The 12,859-nt window shown below is 32.0% G+C and overlaps 1 protein-coding gene across 1 annotated transcript in view; it reads left to right on the top strand.

The window, feature by feature from the left end:
• The window catches only part of LOC129971570 (protein toll-like), a 44,816-nt gene extending 33,553 nt beyond the window's left edge, over positions 1 to 11,263 (top strand). Inside the window, exons 9-12 of the mRNA XM_056085459.1 lie at positions 1,635 to 1,779; positions 3,373 to 3,561; positions 5,347 to 5,479; positions 8,850 to 11,263. Of these exons, the coding sequence (XP_055941434.1) occupies positions 1,635 to 1,779; positions 3,373 to 3,561; positions 5,347 to 5,479; positions 8,850 to 9,099 (717 nt within the window). The 3' untranslated portion in view covers positions 9,100 to 11,263. The remainder of the gene's footprint in view (positions 1 to 1,634; positions 1,780 to 3,372; positions 3,562 to 5,346; positions 5,480 to 8,849) is intronic.
• The last annotated feature ends 1,596 nt before the right edge of the window (positions 11,264 to 12,859 follow it).

The following is a 12,859-nucleotide window of genomic DNA, read 5'->3' as shown; positions in this document are numbered from 1 at the left end:
ATAAGAAAATAAACAGGAATTCGATATAAAAAATATTATATATTACTTGACGTAATACTTCATTCATTATGTAATTTCAAATATTAATTCATTAATTAAATTTAATTAATTTTTAATACTTTAAATAGATTCGCCAAATGGTCGCCAAACTAAAAATTTTAATAAGTAATTTAAAAGTATATAAAAGTATATAAATATATAATATATAAAACTTGAAGTCGATAACACTTGATGTTAATACAGGTTTTTCAATTTTATTTCTATTTTGCCACTTAATATTGTAATTTTGTCATATATATATACATACATATTTATATTAATTGTAATTATTTAATAAAAAAAAAACTAAAATAATTTTTTTTGTTGGCCTAAGTAGGAATTGATTAAAATTTTTTTAAAAATATATTACTTGTTCAGTTATAATACAAGATATTACTGCTCCTAAAATTAAAAACTCTATCATCGAATTTTGTGGAATAAATATCAATAAACTGTGGCAAGGTGAGCCCTATATTTTAAGAAACGAGTAAATAAGTAAGAATTTTAAGACACAAGAGCTTCAAAGTAGAGAGTGATTGAATGAGTATGATTTCACCGGTGCACGAACTCTGCATTTTGAGAAGAAAGCATGGGAAGAGCAATTTAATGGAATGAGTATAAATCAGGGGAATGAGTATGAGTTAACTGATGCATGAACTCTACATTTTGAAAAGAAAGCCTAGCAAAAGCAGTTTCATGGAATGAGTTGAATGAGTATGAGTAAAAAGGTGCATAAAGTCTAGATTTTGGGAAGAAAGCCTAAGAAAAGCAATTTAATGGTTCAAAATTTTAAAATTCCTGAAATAAGTTAATAAGTGGGAAGGAAATAGAACTAAAGATGCCTATTTTGAGGGCTGAGCAAGAGTAAGAATTATATGGCACTAGAATAAAAGTTCTTGGAAGAATATGAGTGAGTATGAATGAGCATGATTGATTAATTGATTGTTGTTGTTGTTGTTTTTGGTGCAAAGCCAGGCCTGACCATTCTGCTCCAAACTCATGGTATTTTTAATATCTTTATCTCCAATTTAATATTAAAAGATTAAGAAATAATAAAACAACAACAAAGTGAAAGGACAAATTTAATCAAATAAGATTAGTCAACCAATATCAATAATAAAAGGAAATATTTTTTTTCTTGTATCTGTCAATTAGTCTACCGTCTTAAGTTGTGCATGATCAAAATGTTTTATTCTAAAATTATTCAGTCAGAATATATTTTATTGTTAAAAAGGTGTTGCATGAAGAATGCATAGGTGATAATTCTCCTTTCAGTACATGATTATGTGTAAAATAAGTATGACCAGTCCTGAGCTTTGCCAGTTTTACGAACAAGCAAACTGGCAACAGAAAATTGGTAAAATTTGAAGAGTAAAAGGTAAAATTAGGTACGCTGTTAAAGAAAACATTTAATAGCGTATGAGTGTCTTTAGAAATGAATGAGTAGAACATAAATGCCGATAGAGCCTGAAATTCTCTCAATAAATAAGTGTCTATAAGTTTTGGAAAGTTCACATCTGTAGAAATGGGTATGAACTTCACAATTTTTTTAATGTCTTTACTTGGTTCTTGATATAATAACTTTTTGTATGTAGATTCCAGACATCAATGAAACTCGATGTGGCCCTGATGAGCAAGATTCACCCAGACTGGCCAACCGAGCCATCTGGACTCTGTCAGACATAGAACTCTGTCCAACGGACGTCGAAATTTACGTCTCGGTTTCCCTCAGTGTTCTTGGTAAAAAAAATATTTCAATATTTACATTCAAATTGTTTCTACAAATTTTACTTAACGTGAAGGTGGATTTACAATCGGCCAGTAGACAACTCAAGCGTAGAAATGCAGAAAAATGCAGTTTGGTCCATGGCAAGTATTTGTCCTGAGAGGACAACAATATGCACAGTATTTATTTTTTTCTTACTGCGCATGCGTTTGTAGAATTTGGAGGGCTTTTTGGCTTAAAAAAATTGATCACTTATCATAGATTAATTCCGACATTTTTTGTTATCTGTTCTTTCTGATGCGAAGTTGTGCTTTTTTCCCATTTATTTGCCATTTTTTTTGTATAGTTTCCCAAATTTAGGTATGCAGACCATTTTTTTTATTTTACCATGTTTTTTTTTGTATAAATATCCTCCATTTTAATATGATACGCAATGAAAAAGAAAAATCCAGGGATGCCAAAAAGGCAATTTATAGTTAAGCATGGAATGCCTGAATTTATCTTATGAAATTTGACAAACCTAAATTAATCTCTTTCTGCACATGTGTTGTCTTACTGCCCATCTTATAACTGGCAGACGATAAACCCAGCTTGAAGTTCTGTAAATTGTAATGTATGCCATTCCAATTAAGCTAATTTAAACTAATGGAATATATAGGTTTTATATTCCGTTACCATACTTCGAAATCACAATTTGAATTTAAATATTTTTTTTAAGTTACACATAAAAATTTGATAGGAATTTTTCACAATCAATATTCTCAATGAACCAACTGCTTGCCTATGAGTTCTAACTCTGGATATTCCTGTCGTATAGTTTGAAAAACAATGACACTGGGGGAATTAATTAAAATATGTTAATAACGTAAGTGAGAAATTTCTCTACTTAGTTTAAAGTTATTGGGTTTAGTCTGTCGACACTGCAACTATTTATTTCTATATAAAATTCAAATTCAAATGATATTTGTTATTCCTGATATATCATGCATGTATATGAGTAGAAATCTGCCTTTCTGTCGACGTTATAAACTTTCTTATTCTGTTGCAGGAAGTTCGTAATGCTTCTATAAATTCGCAATAATTATAGCTTAATTAAGTTGAACAGGTTTATCACTTTATTCCGTAAATCATGAATAAACAAATGGACATTTTGAATGATTTGTTGTTAGCATCATCGTGCACAAGATGTCTTTTGTGCATTAACTCGACAATACTTTACCATATTGCAACTACCTCTTTCCCATTATCTTATACCAGTTTCGAGACGGAAATAATATCTCTGGTTTTAGCCAATAGGTGAAGCTGTAAGTGGTTCTATCGTATGGGGGTAGATATTCAGATACCATTTTCATGACTAAAGTTGCCATCGTTCTGAAATTAAGATGTCAAATTTAATAGGGAATTCATGTATTTCTTATAATATTTAGGCCATTTGTCTTCAAAATAGACTGCGCCTCTTTGTTTGGAAGTCATTTTAGAATTCACTTATAATCCAAGTAGTGTTTTAACGTAGCAGCACAATTCACAACTAAGCATCATAGTATTTTGATGATCGAATTACCAGTGACTAATAGCATTATTTATATTCATATAAAATAATGTTTTAGCTGTCGTTGTGGTGGCTTCTGCTATGTCGATTGTGTGGATTCGATACAAGACACCCATAAAGGCCTGGCTATACGCTCACGGAATGACCTGGGTCAAAGAGCAGGACATCGACCAGGACAAGGAGTTCGATGCTTTCTTCTCCTTCAGCTTTGAAGATTGGGCTGTGGTCTTTCCAGATATCTTTAACGGTATGATTGTCACAGAACAGTTTTTTCTCTTTGGAATATTTGGCTATGAAGCATTGTAATTTAGATTTTAAGTCCATTAAACGCTGTCTCCACGGGTTATTTTTATCTTAGAAGAAACCATGGGAACGGTTTTTCTACCTCATTCTCCGATACTTACAGAAAACTTCGTTTTTTATATTAACTCGTTTTGTAAGAAAAATATTTAATTACTCACGTTGTGTATCTTCCGGTTTAGTCTCTAAACTTTTATATTTTATACACAAGTGGTTATTTTGATGCCAAGACCGCATCAACATTTATCCTACTTTACTTTTAGCCTACTAAGACACTCATCTGCTCCTTTCTTCACAGAGGAGAGAACGTGTATAGAAAAAATATCATTAACATTTTTTGTCAAATTAAATTTTAAATACAAATCTGGAAATATAACCTTTCTCTCCCGAACACAACCCTTAAAAATTGAAATCTGTTATCGGAAATTTCAAGTTATCATGTGAAAACATTATTATTTTTTATGTCATTGTTTTGACGCTTTATAAGCCAGATAACAGCTACGAGACATGAGAAATTTTTTTTGTCTTGTGCTTATGTTACTCGGCTACGAACCCAAAGGTTGCGAGTTCGACTCTCGCTTATAAACAATCGCAACACTGGTGACCGATGACGAAAATACGCAAACTTCATACAACTTTTGTGGCGCTCTCTACCAGAAATACATAAAAATAATAAGAATAAAAAAATAAGTTGATAAAAAAAATCAGCCAATAAATTTTAAAAAAATGGATAAGGTGCAACAGCCAATATATTACCACTAATAACCGAAAAAAAAAAAAAAAAAAAAAAAACTGGACAAAATATTGTTCGTCTCACCTCCGACGCACTGGAGAGGGAGTAATGTGGTGACGCTTTATAAGCCAGGTAACAGCTAATAGACATGAGAATTTTCTTTTGTCTTCTGGTCATGTTACTCGGCTACGAACCATAAGGTTGCGAGTTCGATCCTCGCCTATTGCCAATAGCAACATCATTGTTTGGCTTAATTATTTTAAGTCATCATTAATAACTTTAAACAAATTTGAAACCATCACGCGACTATCAGATTATGCATGCGTCGATATTTAGAAAACAATTTTTTTTTTTTTGCAAAATTCTTCGAGCAAAAATTTATCTTAAGGCCAGATTTTTTTTTTTTGTGCGAAAATTTGGTTTAAACTGGCGATTATTGCCTTGCGCAATCGTCAACTTATAGAAAAGCGATGGTTTTTTTCCCCCACTTCAAAATCGTTTGAGCTCCAACACTTTTTTGCCAGCTACAAAAATTGAAAATGAAAGTTAAAAAAAATTATATTATTATCATTATACTATACACATCTTTCGATACCTCTCCTCGTTGTTTCGTATTGGTTCTCGTTTTCTTCTTTGTGTTTCTTCGGGCGATAACTTCTTAAGACTCTGCCTTTTGTTGGCTAGACAGGACAATTGGGTATGTGGCACGGATTCACACTAAGTTGTAACTTTTTGTGGCGATTAGTCGCCGAACATGACAACGTTCTTTATCATTTTCTAATAGCCCTAAAAGCGAAAATTGATGTCTCAAAAGCGATAAATCGCCAATTTTCTACCTGTGCATTTTGTGGCTTGAAAAACTCCAAACCAGAATAACATCAAGTTCTCACGTGATAATAATAGAAAAGACAAAGAAAAGGAAACACCTAATTGTACCTTAATGACCCATATTTTAATTAAATCCCCTCATAAATTAAGATTTGTTTATTCTTTTTTCAGTGATCGAGAAAAAAGTGCCGAACATCCGGCTGTGCTTTCCTTGTAGGGACTTCCGTCCCTGTAATGAAGACATTTACAGCGAAATTGTCAGATGTTTGGAAAGTTCCAGACAGACAGTTCTCGTTCTTTCCAGGTATTTCAGGAATAAGTTCTATTGTATCAAGTTACTAATAGTCATTCATAGAGTTTATTTAGAAATTGTAAAAATTTTTTTTTTAAAGCTGTCAATAATGTGTTTGTAAATATTATATTTTAGTAAAAAAATCTGGGGGTTAGAAGCATGAAACGCTGACAAAAATACTTCAAATGCGAGTAAATAGGGCTCACATTGAATTTGAAAGACTGCATAAGATAATTCAGTTAGACTTAATTTTAGCCTTATATTAAATTCAGTTTTTACACTTTTATGTTTTTAATGCTCCTTCCCATAATTTATATGAAGTGTTTCTTTCTGTTTTTTTTTAACTGATCGCTTTTGACGATTAGCTATTTTACCAAGAATATTGGTTGCAATGAATTTTGATTGAATTTCTTATATGTTACTTGTTGTCCATGATCCTCTCAGCAAATTAACATTTGCACTCGGATGGTGCCTCTCACTCACCATTCAAGATGGTGTATCATTTTGACGTTTTATTTATTTCTTTTTCAATTTTCATTATTGAAAACGCTTACAGAATGATAAAACAGATATAGATTAATTTTTGAAAGAAATTCGACTTAAAACAATTGTGCATATTTATTTTTCAGAGTAATAGACAAATTTTTGTGTTAATTGAATAATTATGCATCAAATTACTTTTCCGAGTGCAAAGCATTAAATATTTTTAAAAATCAACAAGATTCAGAAAAAACGTCGTTACAATAATTAAATAGAAGATATTAGAAAAGACATTTTTTAAATTTAAACTCAGTGTAAAAATTATATTTGTGCTTTAATATTTTCTTAGATTATAGCGGAAAAACGACAAAAATCGATCATTTTTAATGATTTAAAATTTCAAAATGTATCCCTACGAGATTCACTTTGCGAAGTTTAATTACGCCAAATTTGATTCAAGTTCAAACGTTCTGTTACGTAGAACGTCTTAATTTGCACACACTCTATTTTATTATTAGTGATAATAAAATACTTTAATAAAAACATCGAATTTTTTAAAATTATATTCTATTTTTTATTTCAAATTAATAATTCAATTTTATAAAAATTATTCAATTTTATTCATATTTTTATAAGACGCTGTTTGTATCGATTCCAAAATTTAAATTTAAAAAATCGTATTAAACTTAATATTGATTTGAGTTTTAATTTCTTAATGAAGGCAAGTAGTGCCCGATGTATAGCATATTTTATGACATGTCGTCAAATTTGTCTTTAAAAGAACGATAATAAACTCTATGAAGTTTTGTCTTCATAATGTACCCTAATTATCTATATAAGTGTTGCATCTTGGTTGCTACGCTATTGCTACCTTCTTGTATAATTCGGTTTTAAGACATCACAAATGAAATGATGTCGACAATGAATTCACATTTTTATGCAACTAGACATCATTCTCGAAAGCTTCCAATAAAATTCTTATGAAAATATATGAAATTACTTTTTGTAGTTCTATGATATATATAATTTTCACTATTTTTTAAAATATTTTTATTTTTAAATATGATAATTTGGGTACAAAGAAATAAATGTATTGAGTGTTTTCACTGAATTGAGCGATAGTACGAGAGAGCAATAACTAAAAATTTATATAACTTTTTTTCAGCACAAGATACAAATAGTACAATGTAAAGTAGAATAATGAGCCATATAATGTGTGCGTATTTGAAAAAATTTTGGTTTTGTAATCTAGTGGATTTCTTTTTCATGCACCTAAATTTCTGTATTAGATGTTCGAATCCATTGTTTCTCAATTATTACATACTTTTTTGGGTATTTAACTTTTGTTTGTTCTTTTTGAAATCTTAAGAGAACACTCTATTTTTTAATTAATGTAAAATTTTTCCGTCATATGCTTGGTGGTCGAAATTAATTCTGGCGTGGGAAAAAAAAAACTAAACATCTCAGAATCAATATCCTTTTCTAATTGATCGAGGCACCATCAATGAGGAACCCCAGAAACAGCTACTCAATTTCTTAAAATAAGAAAGAGGATTAAATATGAAAGGTGAAATGTCTTATAGCCTTGCTGTTAGTCCAAAATTAAATGCAGATCTACAGTTTTGGTATAACAATTTGTCAAATTTTATCAGTTGTCCCGATGTGCTGATATCAGCTATTTTAGGTTTACATAATAAATTTATAAAGACATAATATATATAATAAATACATACAAAATAAAATGCATACTTAAATAATTTACATAATATATTATAAATACCCTATTGTTACATAATAAATTTTATAAAGATATACGAATTTGGTACCATGATGACATAAAAATTTCATGTATCTAGTCTCGAGTTCTGGTGATAACATGAGCTCAGAAAAGCCATTTACTCTTTGATGAATTTATTTGAAAACGAAATATATATCTACAATTTTACTGTAAAAAATCACGTACTAAAATTTGCCTATCCAATTTGTTACACTTTTGAGTTATCGTATTCAAAAACAGATTGGCAGGGAAAATAAATCCGAAAACGGATTTATGAAAGTCTCGAGATCGAAAATTTTAATTGTTACTATTATTTCTTCAAAGACGAGAAAATAAAAAGTAATACAATGCACTCCCGAGTATCCGGTTCGCGACTATCCGGTTTCCGTATTCTCCGGCCTAATTTTTTTTTAATCATAATTAAACGAGGAAGGCAAGTGATTGCATTGGCGACATTGCTAAGGCATTAGAAGCGGACGAGTTATAACAGAAAGCAAACAATTCTGCTCCATGTTCATTGTTTCGTCAGTGGGTAACGGACCTCAACCGTTGCTGTTGTCCCTGATTATAACTGCACAATATATACAGTATTCGTAAATTGTTCTTGGGGTATGCTTAAAGTGTTTTTTTTTTTTTTTGACTGTACCGCAATGAAGATATAGAATTTAGGTTAAAATGTGAACAGTTTATATCCTTTTACATACTTTTTCTCTAATAAATTTTCGATACGTGCAGTGCCGTTTATAAACATATATAAATTACCAGTACAGTACCTTTTATTTTAACTCGACACGTTACGTGCTACTGCTTCCATGATTCACCAAGCCGAGTTCACATTCTACCTGGCTTGAGATAAATGGAGGGCTCAATATTCAATAAGAAGTGGAAGTATTACAATGAGTTTTTGTATAGAAACTTGTCTTCTAATATTGGGGGTCAAAAAATGAGTTCAAAGAACCCTGACCTATCCAGTTATTTGTGTTATCCGGCCTGCCCTTCCGCCACATTAGGCTGGATGCTCAGGGGTGTACTGTAATATCCAATTCAAAATTTTGAGCTTTTGAATATTTAACAACAATAAAAAGAAACTAATTGGCCTTATAGTGATTGTTTGTTCTGTTCTAGGAATTTTCTCAAGAGCGAATTGTGCATGTTTCAGTTCAAAACCGCGCATGTGCTTTCACTGAAAGACCACGGGCACAGGATCATCATCATCAAGATGGGAGATCTTCCCAAAGAGAAAGATTTGCCTAAAGAGATTCAGATATATCTGAAGAGCCATACGCGTCTCACATTGGGAGACAGGTACTTCTGGTATAACCTGCTCTACTGTCTGCCTAAGGGCATGAAGTCGAAGAAACCAGTACCTGTCTGATAAATCACTGTCATAAGACATCAAAAGACACAACCACCATTTCGAATAAGTTCTGTGATAATATTAATGTTAGTATTGTACCTTAAAAATGTCTTTGGTTGAAATGAATTTATCTGTATTTCAACCTTTTAGGACATTTATTCATCGTCTTGAAAGTTTCTAGCAGCCGATAATCACTAAAATAGTCTTCAATGATATTACACTGAAGAGCTAGAAAAACTGGTACCCCAATATAATATCTTATAAAGTCCCTACGAGAACTCAGAAGTGCCGCAACACGGCGTGGCATGGATTCAACAAATTTGTGAAGATATTGTAGAGACAGTTCGCACCATGATTCCTGCAGGGCAGTACACAAAGCTGTGGGAGTGCTAGGTGATGGAGACCTCCTAAAAAAGGGGAGGGAAGTACTGAGTAAGGGGAACATATCTGGGACATTGCGGTACATCCCAGATATGCTCGATAATGTTCATGTCAGTGGAATTGGGTGGCCAAAAGAGGGAACGAAATTCAGAGAGGAGAAGAGTGCTCCTCGGAATAGGACATGAATGAATGCAGTTGATCAGAACGTATGTTAACGTACGGATGACATGTCATGATCGTATTCAGATCTATCACCGGTTCCATTTCATGCCAACTGTACACCCCCTAATATTATCACAGAGCCTCCACCAGCTTGGGCAGTTCCCTGTAAGCATAAGGGATCCATAGATTAATGGGGCTTTCTCCACATCTGTGCACGGCCGTCCGCCCGATACAATTAGAAACGGGCCTCATCATACCAGACAGCGTTTTCCCATTTATTAAGAGTCAAATGACGGTGCTGGTAACACTCTCAAGCGAAGCGCAGAGTTTTGTGCCGCTGAGTCAACAATGGTACACGAGTTGGTCTGCAGCTGCGAAGGCCCATATAAATTGGGGTACGTGTTTCAGGATTGTTTTTGATAAAGCCAAAGAACTAAAGTATATGGATGGCATTTTAGAAAATGTAAATGCATCTCTTGGTTTTAATGAACTTAATATATTACTATTGGGCACTGAATATGCTTTCGAAGATTTGTCATTAAATCCTGTTTTACCGGATGCTGGTATTCCTTTATCTTCAATGGATGTCCCAGAAATTCTAAACTATTCCGCTTCTATGGGCATTCCCTAGAAAATCAAATCACCCCAGTTAAATCTCAACATTTATCTAGAAATCATGGGTTATACAGATAACCAAAATGTATTTCAGGATAATTCCGAAAATCTTGTTTGCCAGAAAGATCCGGATTATGATAGCAAATATTTACAAAGTGTCTTAGATAAAACATACAAAAAACCTGGTCCATGTGACAGTGATCATAACTATACTGCGAAACATTTCCTAAATGTCTTGTAAAAATGTAGACAATATTTATTGTCCCTGTACAGAAGAGATAGCTACGGAATGTGAAAACCGAATTGACCCAAAGCGTGTTCACATCCAGCCTTCAGAGAAACCCTATGTTTGTGTGACTTGTGGTGTCAGATTTCGGCTGGAAACTACTGTCCGTGGCCATCTACAAATTCATTCAAGAGAAAAATTCTATCAATGCAGGTACAATTCCCGATACAGAATTCTTGTCGAGCATTTAAATACTCATACAAAGGAAAGAACCTTCGTTTGTCTGCAATGCAGTAAAGCATTTGAATGCAAAATTTCGTTTACAAACCATGCCGTAGTACATTCGGGGAAGAAGTCACATATCTGTGGGAGATGTGGTAGAGGATTTTCTACGAGACAAACACTTGTGGTACATTTACGTACACATACTGGAGAAAGACCACATGTGGGCAAAACATGTGAAAAGGCTTTTATACAGAAAATTTCTCTAACTTCGCACAAAAAACAACAAGATGGAATAATTACTTATGCATGTAAAGTATGAGGCAAAAAATACAGGAGGAAACATCTTTTTGATAAACACTGTCGAATTATTTGAATTATTATCCAATTTTTAATACAACTGCAACTTAACTCTTTCAAGACCGATGAGACATTCTAAGTAAACGTTAATCTATATATTTTTTTAAAAAATGGTTTCGAAAGAGTTAAGGCATTTTTATTTTAAAAGTTTAAATTTAAATTAAACTTCTGGAGTATTTATAATTCCAGAATCTACGTGAATTATGCATTTTAATATAAAACATCTTCCAATATCTTGGCTCGAAATTTTTTTAATTTTTAAAAAACTTGCTAAAAATGTCCTATTTCGCATAATTTTGGATTATTTTGAGATGGATTTTTCAAATTATAATCTAGAATAGGAATATAAACGACAATTCTCGATTATATTCAATGTATTTTAGAAGTTTATACAATTTGAATGTATGGATTTAGTAATTGTATTAATATATTTTTTCATATTAATAGGTGCGAAATAATATGTGATAAATTCGCATAATATGTGCAACATATGTGCAAAAAATATGTGTAAATAAAGAATACAAGTGATATTTTAACTCTGAACTAATGTAAGATTTTTTATAACCATAAATTTTATGGGAAACTGGGTTTCTAGGAAAAGTCCTGTGTTTTTAAGTAAAGCTCTAGAATAAAATAGATGTTATTGAATTAATCTTTGTGAAAATTTTAAATTCTTTAAGTTTGAAGCGCTCACTATTTTTGAAGGAAAAATAATTTTTTTTTCTTTTCTGGTAAAGAACGTTTTTATTACGTTAATCTATGTGAATGTGAGAAGAGTGATTCTTTGTCATTCTGATTCATATTGTATTTGTGTATTGTAAATGCTCTAATAAAACCATAGTCTGGTGTAGTGTATATTCAGTTTCGTGTTTTCTTGTTAATAATTATTTTATCATATTCTATATTAACAGTTTTTCCTCCTGGAATATTAAACCATTCATAACGATTATGGTTACTTCTAATGCATAGATAAGTCAAAATTACTTCTAGTGCATAGATAAGTCAAGTATTCAATGGATCACCATTTGAATAAAAATAAGGAAATAGAAGGTGTCATCTTGTGAGATAGTAAAGAAAATAAAACAGTTAAGTGATTGATCCTTTGCAGTCGAATGTCTTCTCTCAGCCACCATTCAAGACGATGCATTACTTTGACATTTTATTTATTTATTTTTGTGGTGGCGGGAAAATTTTCTTGTGATGGTCGGGACGACATCACTTTCGTTTCCTCACAAATTCTTTTCCTTTGGGGCCCTACGTTGAGTGCCAATGTGGTGGAATATAAATTATTATGATCCATGCAGGAAGCAACAGGACGAATGTTTTTAGGAACATTTCTTTTAATAATCACATTCACACATTAAACAAGCACAAACACAAAGAAAAGACATTCACGCGCGCGGCTTCACAGTTCAGCATCACATCTCATTCTAATTACAATCGCAATGCACTATGGGATGGCCTAATCAGGCATCGCCATCTATTATCCAAAAGAGAAGATAAGAGTAATGCAACTGCTACATTTTTAATTTTAATTTTTAAAAATACCTACAGAATGTTAAAATGATGTACATTCATTTTTCAGGAAATTCAACTTAAAGCAGTTGCAAGTATTTATTTTTTGGTGTAATGAACATATCCATGTATGAAGTAAATAATTATGCATCGAATTACCTTTCCTCCTACAAAGAGTTAAGCATCAAATTGTATGAGACATTAAAGCCGCGTTATAGAGATAGTTTGATACATGTTCTGTATATAGCATGCATGAATTTATACAGTTCATAAACACTTGACGAAGCAATGAAAGTG

This window comes from Argiope bruennichi, chromosome 6, assembly GCF_947563725.1.
Source record: "Argiope bruennichi chromosome 6, qqArgBrue1.1, whole genome shotgun sequence".
Taxonomy (NCBI): domain Eukaryota; kingdom Metazoa; phylum Arthropoda; class Arachnida; order Araneae; family Araneidae; genus Argiope; species Argiope bruennichi.
Note: the sequence above shows the minus strand (reverse complement) of the source record. Positions and strands in the feature narration are given on the sequence as shown.